This window comes from Syngnathoides biaculeatus, chromosome 2 (genome assembly GCF_019802595.1).
Source record: "Syngnathoides biaculeatus isolate LvHL_M chromosome 2, ASM1980259v1, whole genome shotgun sequence".
NCBI classification, from domain to species: domain Eukaryota; kingdom Metazoa; phylum Chordata; class Actinopteri; order Syngnathiformes; family Syngnathidae; genus Syngnathoides; species Syngnathoides biaculeatus.
Window position 1 is genome coordinate 9,189,614 of NC_084641.1, and position 18,746 is coordinate 9,208,359.

General features: G+C 39.5%; 1 protein-coding gene across 2 annotated transcripts; it reads right to left on the bottom strand.

Annotated features, from left to right (window-relative positions):
• Positions 1-211: 211 nt before the first annotated feature.
• On the bottom strand, positions 212-18,217 carry eif2d (eukaryotic translation initiation factor 2D). 2 transcript variants are annotated; one of them, XM_061831417.1, is made up of 15 exons: positions 17,995-18,209; positions 17,474-17,664; positions 17,299-17,382; positions 17,119-17,209; positions 16,927-17,034; positions 14,720-14,994; positions 13,081-13,198; positions 12,958-13,003; positions 12,762-12,868; positions 12,539-12,673; positions 8,798-8,887; positions 6,971-7,066; positions 2,472-2,592; positions 1,306-1,480; positions 212-1,220 (listed from the first exon to the last, which is right to left on the bottom strand). In XM_061831417.1, the coding sequence occupies exons 1-15, from the start codon at positions 18,048-18,050 to the stop codon at positions 1,150-1,152; spliced, it is 1,764 nt and encodes a 587-aa protein (XP_061687401.1). In that variant the 5' UTR covers positions 18,051-18,209; the 3' UTR covers positions 212-1,149. The 2 variants fall into 2 exon arrangements, with proteins under 2 accessions (XP_061687401.1, XP_061687409.1); XM_061831425.1 differs by lacking the exon at positions 6,971-7,066 and having other exon boundaries at positions 17,995-18,217.
• Positions 18,218-18,746: the final 529 nt, after the last annotated feature.

Genomic DNA, 18,746 nt, shown 5'->3' on the forward strand with positions numbered 1-18,746 from the left:
TTTCTCAACGTAGAAACAGAAACCAGGAATTTTCTCCATGGAGAGGAAGCTTTCACTCTCCACCTGGTAGACTTCAAACAGACATCCTCTTCGACTTGTTGATCAGATTGGCAGATGTGACTGACCATTCGCCTCCGTTCGTCCTTTTTGAAGAAATGGAAGAGCCATTTTCATGCTTATATTAATGATTCTCAAGAAATCTGTATTTTCACATTTGCTGTTTCAGCATTTATTTTTTTTCTTAAAAACATACACTCACAAACAATTGTAGAAAACAGAAGTCAAAACGAGTCGATGCTGAAATAAGTTCCCAAGGCATTGCACCTTTCTATATTTCAATTCTGTGTGTTTTTAGTAAATTTGGATAATTTGTGACAACAAGACCTCAAAGAAATAATCATTTTGAAATGATGAAATTCAGTGATATCTCACTAAATTCAAGTACATCTTTTATAAAAAAAAGAGGGTTGTATAAACCCTGCACAATGTAATAAATGGTTTAACAATTACCACAGGGCCAAGATGTCCAATCGGTCTATTTGGTGTCCAGGAGTAGCGGTATGGTGATCATCATTTCTCAACCTTACTTTCCCTTCATTTCCTCTACGCGCCACCATCTAACTGGCTGATAAGATAAATGCAGAGCACATTCTGCAATGCCAAAATTTTCGTTTTATACGGCGATGACTTCACATTAAGGAAACACTGATATCATTAAGGTTTCTCTGAAAAGCTCTATGTTATCAAATTGGGTATTAATGAATTCCTGAAAGCCATGCGGGATCACTTGTTAACTTCTCAGCTGCTTTAAAGTCAAAGCGCTGAACATCAAAAGCAGGTGATAGGCTGATGTTTTTTTTTTAAGTAGTCACACGATCGACGCATGGAGCGCGCCTGGTCTAAATATTTGCGTACAGCTGATGTCACAACAAATCTAATTCCCCTGCAGCAGCAACGTGTGCCAGCTATCACAAGATACCATCAGCAAATGTACAGTATTCTAAAAACAGAATTCAATGCAGAGATGTTTCATTTATCTGGTGTCACAAGATGATCATATTTTAGACAAAAGGCCCACAGGAATGCTGTTAAACAGTAGAGCAGCTGTGTAAACTATGCAGGCAGAATACCCAGTGTAACATTAAAATCCTACTTCTTCTTTCTACCTTTAGCAACTTTGTCTAACCCTTGGATGTACTTGCGAGGAACTCGATAATGATCTGAAATGAAAGATTAGAGAAGACGTTTACATACATGAACAAATCCATTTCCTAAGCTATAAATGTAACAAAGATTGGTCCAAACCTAGCAGCAAATGTCCAATTTGTTGAATCTGATTGCCTTGAATTTGGACCAGGACCCTGTCTTTGGCCCCGGGAATTGGTTGCAGGACTGAACTGGCTTGAACTCTGTGCTGCAATGCAGTGGCAACAGCAGAAGGATCCAAAGCATATACTTCCAGGTTCTTTATTACAGTTACCTTAATGTAGCAGATGGAAACCATCAGAGGTAGAATAGCAAAATCAACTTGGAAACTTGTTCAGTTTTAAAACTTAACATGACAGCTGAGAACAGTGTCTCCACGGTTGTCAAACTTAATTTCTAGGGGTACACACTGGAAAAGACTATTTTCAGACAAAAACTGGATCTACTTTAATTCACTTCAAGTTACTGACAACAGTTTCAAGATGCAGCGGCCAATACAACAGAAAACGAGCTTCAAGACAAAAAAAAAGAGGTTTGCTGACTCGCAAGACATTTTTTTTTGTCCTCGACCGGAGTTCAGCAAAATTTTTAGAAGTTTATGCCCATTACACTTCTCCAACATGTAGTAGTATTTACAGTACAAAAGGCAAGTTTTTCAAAACAGGATCTGTTTTTGAAAGACCACACAGCTGAAGGCCTGCAACGACTACTTCTGGAAACAAAAACAAAAAAACAGAACCTTTCGAGCAGGCGTTGAAGAAAGCCAGGGAAAGTCTATCTTTAGGAATGCATTGGAGCTCAGGATGAAAAAAAGTTTGATTCAGTGAATGCTTTTGAGAGTGATAAAGCTTTACCATTATCGACCTCAGCTTGGTGAGCATAATAGACTCCAAATTGAAGTGTTTGGTTTTGAACGACTGCATGCTCCAGAAGTTCAGTGTTTTCATGATGGTAGTAGCAGGCTCTTCTCTTTGTGATTTGTCAGGAGCAGATCCTGTCTTGAGAAATTTCTACTTCACATTGAAGCACTGTGAAGATCATAAAGCTTCTCAAACTAGCGCTAAAATACAGTCGGGGACAAGAAAACCTCTTGCCAGGTGACCATTTTTCAATGCTGCTCTAGTGTCACTTATTGAGCCGTAGGCAAGGGAATGAAGATTATGTTGAGGAAAAATTGCGAACCCTAAGCTATCAAATTCTGATAGTTTTACGTCTGTCCAAATGATGTACAGTTGATGAGTTAAAATCTCATGGATGATGGTTACCTTCTTATTGGAGCCTCGGTAAGCCACTGAGACATCTATGGGCTCAATATGTCCCTTCTTTATTTGGGGTGATTGTCCAGGAAACACTATTTGATAGCACTCCTGCATTCTTCTCAATGTCCTGTAAGAATGAGAGGTCAATGTTTCATCTGCGCTATCAAAACTGAGAAAAACTTCATTTGTAAAGACACAATTTTTGATTTATTGTATTTAATCTCTTTAGCTTTTGCAAGGACCTGTTAGTGTTAAATGGTCTTTTATTTTCTTGGCTCACCCAATAGGAAACTGAATTTGAAGTTTGTTGTAGGGCTAGTACACACAAAAACAAAAATTCTGCCCTTTATCAATAAACCACATCAAACGGCAGAAAATGTTAAGTCTTACAAGATTATCCTATAACATTGTCCTTCCGTTTGATGTGTGTTAAGAGTGGATTTGTCCCGATTTTAGGGTGCGAAAGAGGTTAGGCCGACAATTTTAAATTATTAATTTTTTCAATATTTCTGACAAAAAGGGAAGAACCACCTTCTCCAACCATGATGATGTGAATTGTGACATGACAAATATAACCAATCAGGAAGGACACTGAAAACCCCCCCAAAAATTGACCATAAAGAAAAACGAGCAAGTCCTACCCAATGTGTGTTTTTTTTTTTTTTTTTTTTTTTTTAATAAAAGTGACTTTCCCAGACAATTTTCCAAAGCAATTAGTTTTTTGAGGACAATGCAATTTTATAAGCCTCCCGGGTCCTGTAACCTTTGGCAAATATCAGAGCAAAGCTGGAAGTGGAGTTTTTTGAATTTGTGAGCGCATGTGTGATCACGCAAGAGCTCCAGATAGGCGGTGGAGCACAATCTTTGTAAGTGTGGGGTTCTGTGTTGATATTATAAAAGCACAGAACACACAATATGACCAAAACAGTTAAATGACAGATTTCTTTACGTGTAGGGTCTGTATCAGATTAAAAAAAAAAAAAAAAAAAAAAAAAAAAAACAACTCAACCAGGACTTATAAGGCCTCTTTATACTCACACGTGCGCTGACGTCACTGTGGCTATCCCTCACAGTTTGCCTCTCTACTGAACCGCAACTCACGCATACAGTTTGAAAGTATTCTCCCGTTCTTCTCCAAGTCAGGCGTGTCGCTACAGCTTATATTGGGCTGGAACGCCATAGGGTGGAGTTCCCCCAGCACTGCTTGGTTATTTTCAGTAGCAGGTTTTACTTTTCTTTCCAGAACATGGTAAGATAATGAAATATTTTTAATTTGACCTAAAATGAGATCGGACTATGAAACACTTATCCAAATTTCAAATTAAAACACCATTTTGAACATAGTATTATTATGGTGGGATGGTGACCAACTGGTTGGAGCATCTACACTTGGTCAGGCAGGTCCTATTTAAGTGATTTCTTGATTCAAAATGTGTGGCCATATCAGGCCTGGGTGGGGCTAGAGAAATTTAACTTAGTTATGACTTCTCCCCTCAAGTCACTTTATATCCCCACAGTTGTGCGTCTGAAAACGCACGCATTGCATCACGCCTGTAGCACTCACGTCCCAAAATGTTGCTGCATGGCTTTATATCGTACCAAGGTCGCCACCTTCTCGATCAATTTTGCAGCATAATTAAACATATAATCTCATCATTTAGGTCCATTTGTTGAAGCAGATAGTCCAGGCAAGCAGTGGGGACGCCTCTGTGGCAAACGATGGCGGCCCGCGCGGAGGAAGCGGCTTATGGCTTTCCTTATCAGTGCTTTTACTTGTATTTTGTCTTTATTTTTCTGGCCACTTTACCCCTTGGCTCTATGTTGGTACATCTCCCACGAACATTTAGACTCTGGATACAGACAAAATAAGTTTCGAGCGACATTCATCAGAAACATAACATTCCAGACAAGACAGTGAGACAGCCGGGCTTGACGTGGATTGTTGTCCGGCTGACAAAGTGGTGAAAGAGGAGCAGGGAAAGAAAGCAAAAGCCAGGCCATTGGTCTGGATTCCTGCCAGCGCTAAAGAAGAATCCACACAGGCAACCTTTTCCAAGCCATATTCTCACCAATGCCAGATCCATCATAAAAGAAATGGATGATGTGGTATTACAACTTGTGGATAATTGCTGTGTTCATGACTCCTGCATCGAGATCATAACAGACCTGGCTTCACGTGAACATTCACAATATTAATGTGCAGTTACCACCTCGCACTCTGCACTGCTGGGATCGGATTGAGAACTTAAATAAAGCAGAGGTGGTGGGCTCTGTGTGTACGTGCATGATGACTGTTGCAAAAACAGAGGGATTATTGAGACAGACTGTTCTACTGCCAATCAGTATATGTCCGTTAAATGGCGAGCAGGGAGCTAACTGTATAATCATCATCAGCATCATCAACGCTGTTTACATTCCACCACATGCTAATGCTAACACTCTGCTCTCTCTATTGCTGAACATCATCAATGAACAGCAGCAAGAACACCCAGAAGGCATTCACATTATAATCGGGGACTTTAAGAAGACCAATCTAAAGACTCACTCCCCATGTTCTACCAGCACATCAAATGTCCAACAAGAGTTAGAAACACCTTGGACCACATGTACTCCAACATTAAGCATGGCTACAGAACCAAACCCCTCCCCCACATTGGTGAGTCAGACTATACCTCCCTTCATGCACCACCCTTAGATGGAGATCCAGGTCCACCATGAAGACTGTAAAAGTATAAACAGAAATGACCAAAAAGTTCTGTGGACACTCCACTTTGTGGTGTCCCAGCAATCACCAGCCTGAGCTTCATCTCTGACTTGGAGAAAAACTGTAGCACCTTTTCAAAGTTGCGCGCGTGCGTTGCGCTCAAGTATAATGGCAAGCTATGTGCGGGAGAGCCGTAGTGATATCAGTACGGTTGCCACACGCGAGAGAATCAAGAAGTGAGCTAAAATGTGGTGACTGTTAATGTGATGGGGACTGTGACACAAATTCCTCCCAAAAGAAAGCAGAGAATGAATATGGGTCAGTTCTGTGGTCCTCTTCGTATCTGAGCATTGGGTTATATTCCTGACTGTATCATCGTGATTCCCACAGTAGTGTTGGCATGTGGCAACAGAAAGTCTATCTGGGTCAGCTTGTTATTTACTGCATAACAATGCCTGAAAGTTTTATAATCAGTCAAATTGTGATGATTTTTGTTTTGCTTATGAAAAAGCAATTGCATTATGATTTTTCCCAAGTTCTTTTATTATGTGTGGAAAACTCAAGACATCAGTTTATTGCAACTTTACTTAAAAATGTAAATATAGTGGAAAAGTTTATTTAGTTCCATAATTTTATAAATAATAATAAACTGTCACTGATACAGAGCCCACAATTTAAACAAATTCAAGTACTTATTTTTACATAATTTGGGCTTCCAGATCATTAAAAAAAACTAATTTTAATGATCTACGAGGTTGGACAAGAAATAAATAGCGACTCAGGCGTATGTTACAGTTCATCTGGCTGTTTGGCCCAGCTTTGCTGCAGTGTCGTGGGTGCAGGTGTTTTGTGAGTAAAAAACACAGCTGTGGGTCATGGTAGGTGCTCTTTTTTTCTTCTGTGTGAGAATATTCTGATAAACAGATATGCCAACTTCATTATGTTTGAGAAGTGAAGCCCTGACGCATCGTGCGGGTGCGCTAAAATGTCGCGGGGGTGACCGGCGGAGGCCCCAAACCCTGCTGCTGAACAAGTGCATCCAAGCTCAGTGCGATAAGCTGGAGGTGAATCAATAAACTCCATGTCAAGGTTCATACCCTCGCTACAACGCGGTTCATTTTACGCAGCCTCGCTATTACACAATTTTTTTGTGTGTACCATTTTTTTTTTTACAGCATGTGAATGCGCACTGTGTTCTGTATCCTCATTCGTGCTTTGTGTAGAAGCGGCCGGCGGGTCCCGTGGCGCTACGGTGCACCTGTGCAACCCGTCATGGCTTCAATTCTCAAACATAATCGAAGTTGGCATGTCTGTTTGTGAGTGCAAATGGTCGTTTGTTTATATGTGCCATGCGGTTGCCTGGAGATAAGTTCAAGGTGTACCCCACCTCCTGGCCGAAGGTAGCTGTTGCTCCAGTACTCCCGCGATCCTTGTAAGCAAAAGCGGCTCAGAGAATGGTTGGATGGAAGGTAAAGGGTTATACCTGGCCTATCAACCTCTTGTGTGGCAACTGTCTGAGGCTTTAAAAATGGAGATACTGCCCCCCCCCAAAAAAAAAACATACTTTTGCTTTTTACGTTTGAAATATTTTATGTTAAAGCTATAAATCTGTAGTTAAATGTCAACGCGGTTGTTTTGTTCTAAAGCCATTGTAGTGGTGTATGAAAAAGTTATAAAAACTATCAATGTCCAAATGCTTTAGGACCAAACCCACAAAAATGTATCGTGTACTACAAATGAAGGTAAGATTGTTTATTAAGTGTTGGTTCATATCGTGGCAACAGAAAATACAGGATGTTACCTGGTGAAAAGGTCATCCCAATTGAGTGTCTGTATGTCCTGGTACTCTGCTTTCTCAAGCAAACAGTCACACAATGTTGGGTTGATTCTCACATAACTAGTTGGGAAAAACAAACACAAAATGACTTTCTTCTTTGCACTTGATCATTCATTCAACTGGATGGCAGGACACATGCTGCCTCTTTAGGCTCTCATGGTCAAATCTGTTTAATCTCTTCTACCACTTATCATCAATTTATGTGGCACATGAAAAGATACAGAAGAGATTTTTAGACCTAAAAAAGAACAGAGAGGCCTCCTCAGATTCCAAGTCACATTTCAGATTTTTATCTGATCAACATCACATGCCCCCCTGAGAGTGAATGCTGTTGGCCTTTCACCATGGCACCATATCAAATCCTGAAGCAAGCAGTGCCCTTATTATTGTTCTATTCTTCAGATGTTTATTATTGTCTGGTTGTAACAGAGTTTTGTCTCTTGTCTGCTGATCAGTACTGTACAGTGCCATGAAAATGTATTGACCACCTCCAGTTTTTTTTTTATATCTATCACACACACAAGTTTGAAATCTGAGCCTTTGTAAAAATGTAATTGCATATACCAAAGTAATTGTGACTAACCACAAATTTGGGAAAAGTGAGTTCAATTTCACAAGCCACACCCAAATCTCATTACCACCATACTTTTTGAATCAAGAAATCACTTAAATGGAATCTGTCAGAGAACATGAAGTAGGCTGCAAGATCTCAAGAACCAATCCATCATACAACAATTATAAAGCAATTCAAGAAGAAATGAGAAAAAAGTGATTGAAATCCATCAGTCTGGAAAAGGTCAAAAGCAATTTCCTTGGCTTTGGGGCTCCAGGGAACCACTGTCAGAACCATTATCCACAAATGGAGAAAACTGGGTATTCATGACTTTACCATAAGTAAGACAAAAATGTCATCCATGGGAGAGTTCCCACACGAAAACCCTTGCTGCCAGCAAATAATACAAAGGCTCAAGTCACATTTGCCAAAAAACATCTGGATGATCCTCAAGACCTTTGGAAAAACACGAGTCAAAAATGTAACTTTTTGGAAGGTGTGCGACCCATTTTATCTGGCATAAAAATGGCACAGCATTTGATAAAAAGAACATTATTCCAACAGTGAAGCATGGGGGTGGCAGTGTGTGATAGTCTGTGACTGCTTTGGTGCCTCAGGACCAGAACAACTTGCTGAGATGAATGGAACAATGAATTCTAATGTATACAAGAAAATCCTTAAGGAGACAGTCTGGGCATCAGTTTGTGCCCTCAAACGCAACTGCTCTTGGATCATGCAGCAAGACAATGATCAGAAAAAAACTAGAAATTCCAACTCTGAATGGCTCAATAAATACTGTTTTGAAGTGGCCTAGTCAAAGTCCAGATTTAAATCAAATTGAGATGCTGTGGTGTGACCTTGAACCGGCAGCTCATGCTAGAAACCCTCCAAAATGATGGAGTTGAAACAATTATGCAAAGAAGAGTGGGACACAATTCCTCAAGACTGATGTGAAGGACTCATCACGTATTATTGCAAACACTTGATTTCAGTTCAGGGGGCAATTACCTTTTCACAGAGGGTCAGAGAGGTTTGAATTTTTTTTTTTTTTTGGGTGCCTCAATAGATAGAATTTCATTTGAAAACTGCTTTTTGTATTTCCTTGAGTGGTCTTAATGATATTAAAATTGAATTGATGATTTGTAACATTTGTGTGTGATGTGCAAAAATTAAATGTTTTTAAAAAATTTATTTCCAAGAATACAGTGTTTATTTTCAGAATTCTTAAATGTACTTACTTCTTGTTGTTTCCATCTACCAGATCATTCTTTTTTACATACTCAGTCACGATGCTTCTCACCTCAGCAGGCTGCAATGTCACACCTTTCCTAAGGGGGCACGAATGAAAATCAGTCCCAAATTATAAACTACTTCAGTTGAATGAATAGACCATGCAAAAATCCTCTTTTTGACACCCATGTTCACACCTGAATGATTAATCATGTAGTCCACATAACTAGTATAATAAGTAATTAAGTATTGTGTCGACATGACAGATGAAGACACTAAAGGCCAAATCCTAATATGCTAATGATGTGATAGCGAATGAATTTAGTTGCACTACATCATCCTCGGTCTCCATCTTGGATCTTGGGTTTTGCGCAAACGGCATTTACGTTTGATGTAACCACACAACATGAAATGCCCAAAACATGTCCCGTGGGAACTTAGCATAAGATTGGCTGCTGTATCGGATGGATTGGCTGCAGAACATGCACTATTGCTTGCAGAGGGGAAAAGAATTATAATATGTGATTTACACTGTAAGTGTTGCGACGTTAACATTTAACAATGTTTCCCACTCACCCTAACGCATCCTAATCCTACCCTTAACCCATCCTAAACTACCTTCAAGACCATCCCTCGCCCTAAACCCAACCATAACAAACTTCTTTTCTTTTTTATTTCATACAAATATGATACATTCGGGATTGTCATCTCGTTAGATTTCCATAAACCGCCCTCCCCACAACCCAGGGGCCAATGATATTGCAGTGGAATGTGTCCCACTGTTGTGTAAAATGCAAATAAAAATTTGCATATTTAGATATTTAATGTTCCAACTGATGATGAGTTTGTTGTGGTCTGAAGAGTCCACATTTCAAATTTTTGGGGAAATTTGGGCCAAAGAGTGAAATGAACATTTGGACTGTGATCAGCTGAAGGTTCAAAAGCCAGAATCTGTGATCGTATGTGGGTGTGTTAATGCACCATTAATGTTGAAAGGTGCATATCAGTTTTTGAGAAACCATCCAAGTGAAATCTTCAAAAATTAGTGTCCTCACTTGCCAAATGGCTGTTGTTGTTAAAAGGTATGGTGATGTAACACAGTGGTCAATATGCATCTGTCCCAGCATTTTTGGAAAGTGCATCAAATTCAAACAGTGAATATTTACAAAAACAAACAATGGTAAGTTTAAATATTAAATATCTTATCTATATTCAATTGAAAACAGGGTTTTATTCTGTTTTTACTGTACCTTTTACAAAATGTCTCAACTGAATTGGAATTCAGCTTTGTACAATGTAAACATGGTCCAAAACCTCAGACCTTTTTTCACCAATATGTACCATGAAGAACCAAAATGTGAAAGTTAAAAGCAGCTCCAACCAATTACTTGCAAAGTTGAAATTATAGCAAGACCAGTGACCATTGTAGGACAAACGGGGCATGTATATACAGTGCCTTGTGAAAGTATTCGGCCCCCTTGAACTTTGCCACCTTTCGCCACGTTAGGCTTCAAACATAAAGATATAAAATTAGAAATTTTTGTGAAGAATCAACAAGTGGGACACAATCGTTAAGTGGAACGAAATTTATTGGATATTTTAAACTTTATTAACAAATAAAAACCTGAAAGGTGGGGCGTGCAATATTATTTGGCTCCCTTGTACCGTCACTTTTTGCTGCAATTACAGCTACAAGTCGCTTGGGGTATGCCTCTATCAGTTTTGCACATTGAGAGACTGAAATTCTTGCCCATTCTTCCTTGCAAAACAGCTCGAGCTCAGTGAGGTTGGCTGGAGAGCGTTTGTGAACGCCAGTCTTCAGCTTTGCCCACAGAGTCTCGATGGGATTCTGGTCTGGACTTTGACTCGGCCATTGTTACACCTGGATACGTTTATTTGTGAACCATTCCATTGTATAGTTGGCTTTATGTTTTGGATCATTGTCATGTTGGAAGATAAATCTCTGTCCCAGTCTCAGGTGATGAGCTGTGTTGGTTTTACACCAAACATATCATTTTGCATTGTGGCCAAAAAGTTTGATTTAGGTTTCATCTGACCAGAGTACCTTCATTCACGTTTTGGTGTATCTCCCTGGTGGCTTGTGGTAAACTTTAAACGAGACTTTTTGTGGATATCTTTGAGACATGGCTTTCTTCGTGCCACTCTTCCATAAAGGCCAGATTTGTGCAGTGTACGACAGATTGTTGTCCTGTGGACAGACTCTCCCACCTCAGCTGTAGATCTCTGCAGTTCATTCAGAGTGATCATGTGCCTCGTGGCTGCATCTCTGATCAGTCTTCTCCTTGTTAGAGGTGAAAGTTTGAGGGACGGCCGGGTCTTAGTAGATTTGCAGTGGTCTGATACTCCTTCTGTTTCAATATGATTGCTTGCACAGTGCTCCTTGAGATGTTAAAAGCTTGGGAAATCTTTTTGTATCCAAATCCATCTTTAAACTTCACTACAACAGTATTTGGGACCTGCCTGGTGTGTTCCTTGGTCTTTATGTTGCTCTCTGCACTTTAAACAGAACCCTGAGACCATCACAGAGCAGGTCCATTTATACGGAGACTTGTTTCCACACAGGTGGATTCTATTTATCATCATCAGTCAACATTGGATCATTCAGATATCCTCACGCAACTTCTGGAGTGAGTTTGCTGCGCTGAAAGTAAAGGGGCGGAATAATATTGCACACCCCACTTATCAGTTTTTTGATTTGTTAACAAAATACAAAACATCCAATAAATTTCATTCCACTTCACAAATGTGTCCCATTTGTTGTTGATTCTTGACAAAAAAAAATCTTTACGTTTGAAGCCTGAAATATGGCGAGAGGTTGAAAAGTTCAAGGGGGCCGGATACTTTCACAAGGCACTGTAAATACATCTAATTCTCCAGTTGACATATTTTGCAGACTGGCAAAATAACAGTCATGAGACCCTGGAGATAATTAAGAGGATTTATTTTACGGCAAATGACTTAATCTTCCAAGTAACCTAATGATTTACAAATTACTGTGCAAATTGGATGCCCAGCAACACACACATTTCATGTTTCCTGTTCCTGCACCTCATCACATATTGATTTTTTCAGCAGGGAAAAGTAAATCAATAAAACAGGATCCATTTCAAGAGACATTCTTACACATTCTGAATAAAGTCGAGTTTACCATGGTAAATTTATCCCACCCCCCCTTAAAAAGTTGGTTGGAGGTGAAGGTCTGCCGCAGCACAGCCCAGGTCACAGAGCCTGATTCAAGGAAATACGAAACACGTGGATGCTTGATTCCTCATAAACTTTCTGAGCTCATAAAGATGAGTTAACAATAAGAATTACAGTGCTGTAAAAAGTATTGGCCCCTTTCTCAAATTCTTATATTTATCCATAGTTTCCTCACTTTGAAATGGAGTGCCATAATGTTAAAAAGGCTGTTCATACTTGAAAACTATCCGAAGAAGAACAGGCCAAAATATCTCCACAGAGATGCCAGCAATAGAAAACGCTTGATGTCAATCGCTGCTGAGGATGGTTAAACCAGTTAGGTTCAGGGGACCATTACCTTTTCACACAGGACACAGTAACTTTGAAAAAATGAAACACGATTTAAAGATAGCATTTTATGTTCACTTGCCTTATATTTGTCTGATAGGTACATTTTTATGATGATCTTAAAGTGGGGCAACTGCAAAAATATAAGCATTTGAGAATAGGGGCCACTGCTTTCCTTTAGGGAGGAAAATGACACGCACCTTTTGTTTGCATCCTGAAAAAGAGGCTCCAGTCGGACTGACACCGAGTATAAAGTGGTGATTTCAGGAGGATGATACAGTGTTTCTCCGAGTGGTATTGCCACATCTGTCGCTTTTGGAACAGAGAAGTGTAGTCTGTAAGTTAACACAAATAGAGAGAACACGTGAAAGTGTTGTTTTTCAGCCTCAATGTAGAGTCGGTGTAGGTAAATGGGAAGCTCACTCTGGGCTTTCCCAGTCCACCTCCACAATACTCTCCACACCCTTCGTCAGTTCTTTCACACGAATAATGCTATGCTGCTTCTGCATGACCTGCAGGAACTTGGAGAGCTGTTTGAATATAGAAAGTTCAAATAAATGTTTGTGGAATTCAAATTGAGTTATAAAATAAATGTGAAAGCTGAAACATTTGGCCATACCTTTTTATAGCTAGACTTTTTAATATCGAGTTGCTTTCCGCTTGGGCTGGAAAAAGGCGGAATGTGTTGGGTGAGTAACAGAATTCTTCCTGAACGCTTTGTGACTAATGACTGACTCTGTACCAGCAGGAAAACATGTGGTTCCGGAGAAAAGTGCTTGTCAGCAGGGGGAGCTCTGATTTCTTCACCTTGCTTTTGAGAGCCAAGAGGAAACATTGCCAAAGTAGAGCGTCCATGACCTCTGTGGAGAGAAGAAAAAAAAATAAGAACAAGGTCACATTATTTCCTCCTTCACCACATCACTACCATTATCTAGTTTCATCGAGAAAACACAATCATGTGGTTATTAAATAGCTCTGCATGCGTCACAGCATGCCCTGCAACCTATTAGTGAATTTCTGAATTTGAATTGAATCATGCTTACTGTCTCATGTGAAGCTCACACATGGTAAAAGAAGAGTGGCTGTGGCAAAGACCACAGTGTTTAATCTAGTGCATATTTTAAAATCTTATTCAATATGTACTGTACATAGTACAGAAGATCCAAGACTAAGGTTATCCAGTATTGCACATCTAATGGGGTAGTTTTACAAACACATTGCTTGGCAGCAGTAACTACAATGGCAATGGTTGGTGATACAGATACAAGTTACAGACCCCTCCAAAAGTATTGGAACAGCAAGGTAAATTCCTTTATTTTTATTGTATGCTAAAGACATTTGGATTAAAAAATGAATAGACAGATGTTCAGAATTCCAGCTTTTATTTCATGGTATATTCATCTAGATGTATTAAATAAGTCAGGACAGAGCACCTTTTGTTTGAAGCAACCCACTTTTCAAGTGAGCAAAACTATTGGAACAGACTATTAAATTAACTTCAAGTAAAGAACATTTCATATATGAAGGCATAACTCTTACTTACAATAACTGCATCAAGCCTGCAGCCCTCTGATTTTTTATTCTTCATTATAAATGCTTTTCCAGGCCTTTACTGCAGCCTCTTTCAGTTCTTGTTTGTTTCTTGGGGTTTCTCCCTTCAGTCTCCTCTTCGGGAAGTAAAATGCATGCTTTAACGGGATACGGTCCCGTGATTAACTCGACCAGGCTAGAGCAGTCACTCACATTTGAAAAATGTCCGCAGATATGAAGATGCGGGTGTGATTAGGGATGGAATCTCAAGACCTTAAAATAACTTGCTGAGTTGTTATACCCGAGTATGTAGTTGTTACCTAATACCACAATCATAATTTATTGACACTGCACAGACTGAGACAGACAATTTTAAAGAGGAGCATGGTGGCGCAGATGTAAACCATTGATCTCACAGTTCTGCGGTCCAGGGTTTAATCCCGGCCCCGCCTGTGTGGAATTTGCATGTTCTCCCTTCGAAAACAGCCAGCACATTTTCAATCACATTCATCAGGCAGAAATGAACAAAGTTCAGTTCATGTTCTCACAAAATATGAGCTAGTTCATGAACTACTGTTCTATGAACGTGTTCAGGTACAATACTGATATTAAGTATGTGTTGAAAGAATTACATGGATTTGAGCCATTTTAAGAGAAAGGTCTCTAAACAAATAATCGACTAACAAGAATGATTACGGATTAATTTGCTAAATCATTAGTTGTCAATTAATCTTTGCTGCTCTAATATTTTAATATATTAATAAATATATTAATATACTGAATTCAAGTGTGTCCAGAATGTTCACTGATCCTACACTCCTGTTTGTGTGAAGACGGCCTCAATTTTGTACCTTGTGGTGACTCCTCATCATCCTGGACCTGCTCCCCTTCCTCCTTGGCGTCTTCAAATTCCCCTTCTTCCTGGTGTGTCAGAGCTGGATGTGCTTGGTCTCTGACCAGCTCGCTTGTTTGCTGCTCCTGCACTGAAGTGTGCTCACCTTTCTCCTCCGGATTCTCCTCTTCACCTTCTTCTTGCTCATCAGTCGCACATTCTTTACCATTCACATCTGGCCTTTCACTCTCTGCATCTGGCAAAGTGGGAGGACTGGACTTTTCTCCAAAAGCCCTAAATTAAAAAAAATAAAGAGGTAATATAAAAAAAGAGCCTTTTTTATTGTTTGTAAACACATACTACCACCCCACCATATTCATGGTTTTAGATCTGCAAATTTGTAAATTTTCCGATTTCTTTTTTTTTCACTTAACTTCCTGCTTATTGTGCCTTGAAAAAGTATAACCCTTCTTGTAATTACAGTATTTCACCCAGACCAAACTGTAGAGCATGATTCGACGGAACGACATCATGTTTGCACGGAAGTCTTTGGGCTAGCACTAGCTTGCTAAGCTACATAACTTTTTGTTGCCTGATCAGGAGCAGTACTGAATGTATACATAACTCAAGCAAGCTTTAAATGAATATCCTCTCCTGTCCTCAGCACCGATGAGCACCAACCCACACTTTCCCATAATTTCTTCTTATAATACAGTCAGCACAATCCATTCTTGTTGTTACTCGGGCGGTAACAAGTGTATCCGGTCGCATTTGAGTTGACAAACTAAAGCCCAATGATTGTTAAAAAAAAAAAAAAAAAAAAAAAAAAAAAAATCACACACACATACATACATACATATCCAACACTGCCGTGACCCTTGTGAGGATAAGTGGCTTGGAAAATGGATGAATTTCGGAAAAATATTATATGGACAGACGAGATGAAAGTTGAGCTTCTTGGAAGGTGTTGGTCCTATTACATAAGCCATAAATGTAGCAAAGCATTTCAGAAAAGAACATCACAGCAAAAGTCAGTGGTAATGTGAGTCTTGGGCTGCCTAGCTCCTTCAGGATCACTTGCTGTGATAAATGGAACCATGATTTCTCTGCTTTAACAGAAAAAGAAGGAGAATGTCCAGCTTTCAGTTTAGGACCTCAACGTTGAAATGCATTGGCATGACCTTAAAAAGGCTATTCAGGGTTGAAAACCCTAATTTTTGGCTGAATTCAAAGAATTCTGCAAGGAAGAGTGAGGCAAAATCTCCCCACAGAGGTGTGAGAGACTCACTGCCCATTAGAAAAAAGGGTTGATTTCAGTTGCTGCTGAGGATGGCCCAACCAGTTTTCAGGTTTAGGGGCCATTACTTTTTCACACAGGGCTAGGTAACTTTGAATTTTTTTCTCTCCTTAATCAATGAACTCTCAATTTAAAACCAGCATTTTAAGTTCACTTGGGTTATATACACATATGATATTTAAATTTAAATGATAATCTTAAAACAGTAAAGTGGGAAAAGTATGTAGTAGTATTTGAGAAGGGAACCATTTTTTTTCAAAGCACAATGTTCATGTTTTATTGTGAAAATAAAAGTTAATTATGTATTTTTTTCCCTCAATGAAATTGTTAACATGGTAGGGGTATTCATCTTTAAAGATGTGTCTGATAAGTCACATACACAGATCTCCAGATCTTATTGACAAGTGTGTGAAGTATAGAGCATGAGGTAATGCATCCACAAGTTAAAATGATTTTGTCCTTTGGGCTCCTCTAGCCCAAAAACCTTTGTTACGTTGCAACCCCATAGCTCCCAACTGCTGTTGTCATGGTAACAATAGTCAACATTACACTATGAATGAGCTAGTCAATCTCCTCTGAAATTGAATTAAAAGATTGCATCAACTAGAATTTGGAATTGGTATAAAATCTTGTCAGGCTTGATTATTCTCAATGATAACACTGTCTAAATATTTCTAATATGATTGTATTATGAGGAAACTGTGGTTAGGATGGAATTGCTGTTATAGCATGTTAACTAAATAGACAACAGTGTCAGTCAAGCTATCACTAATTACACCCAAGCCCAACCAGTCCCCCGGGTTAAAAGTGAAATTGATAACATAGTGACAAAGACATTTAAAACCAATTATCGCCACCTGCTGTGGGTAAATTATTCTGACCAAAACAGCAATGAATGAAAATGTGATTTGGGGAAGGAAACCACTCACCAGAGATGATCCATATATGTGTGTAAAACACACACCCCTCTCCCTTTCATGCCCAAATTGAGCATTTCCTCACTGCAAACTGCAGCTGTGCCAATTGCAACTGGAGCTCTGGAACCAATATAGAGAGTTCTGTCAAAGATCCATAAGTGTATGAAAAATCTTTTAAGTAAGAAAATCAAAACCAAACCGTACCTATTATTAACAAGTGTAATAGCACAGGGGTCACCCTGTTTTATATCTGGGAGTCCACTGGAAGGCACAACCACACCTGGAAGCATGAGATCTGCAGACAGGTAGTCACTCATTTGTTGTGCCTCCTTGATCATATGAATCAGAATACAACATATCTGTGCAGTTGTTGAAAAAGATTACCAGCTCCTCCGATCATCTTGTGAAGCACAGGAGGCCATGTCCTGAATGCAGGTAGCACAGCAGGGTAGCGCCAGAGCATATAGACTGTTACAATATGAAAATGCACATTTTCATTGCACTACTTCACTTTTGAGTGTTCCGTGATTTTCAGATTTCATAATGGACTTTTAATCACCTGTAGGATAAAGCTGTTTATCCACTTCAAAGAAGAGCGGGTTTTTATGTCCTACATATAATGTCACAGCGTCTCCCTTGTGGGCATATATCTTCACGACATTGAAATCCTCTTTGCTCGGAACCAGCTCTATTAGTTCATCCGAAGACAAGGAAGGGAAGGCTGTTGAAACGTCAGCCTTGAGCTTTCTCCTGAAGACAATACAACCCAATACAGTATTCTTCATTCATTTCACAGCAGATATGGGAACAATATTCAAAGCTAAGTATTTTGTTTCGAGTAAACCCAAAATTGATTATTTCTTCTCAACAGATGAAGAAATTAAGAGGCAACAAGAGCAGTGGATGTATTTACTTGGGAGTCACCGTTAAAAGGTCCAACTACACTGTGAAAGTAATTGGAAACTATTGAACACAAATTTGATATTGACGGAGATTAATAAACGGTCTTTTTGATCTTTTCTATGACTAAATGACAGGTTTGGGATTGACATTTAGGAACAAGCACAGCCCGTCACTCACCTGTCGGATCCCTTCATTACGATGTTGGATTTAACACGAAACGGTTTTGCAAACATCTTTACAGAAAATGAAACAAAATCAAAAGGGGAAAGAAATTATGTTACATGCTCTTAAGGAAAAGAGGGGGGGGGGAGAGGGGGAAAGCCTTTTTGCTTCTACCGTGTGTTTCGTTTGGTAGTCCGTTACGTATTTAGTTACGACGTGAAACAACAGAAGGGCGTATTGGTTCCCACTTCGGAATGCACATAGACGCATCCCCAAAATTGTACCAATGGACCACGAGGATCTTTTCGCATTCCAGTTCTTTTTAGACAACAACGCGTGCAGGGTGGCACGACCTGTGTGTGAATCACTTAAACGGCATTTGAACATGTGTTCTCTCCTTTGAGGTCACTTAATGTTTACATATTTGCTCCAGGGTGCTTCATCTTCATGGAATCCAAATTGCCATAATTCAATGGTTTTGAGCTGCTAATTCGGGCCCAGTTGCGGTTTACTTATTGTCATACTGGGATCCTCATCTGCTCATGTGTAACAAGTGATTTTTGTGCTTCATATAAAAAGCACATTATTTCCTGGAAAGCCACCGTGTCAACAGCTGCCTGCAGAAATCATTGAGGGAATTTGGGAGAGTTGAATGTGTGTCAAATCCGATCCATCTCCCCCTCCTTGCGTGATAAAGTAGGTCTTGAGTCCTGTTTCTTAGATACTGAAATTCGGTACTTTACTCAGGCTGTGAGTCACCAAGCAAA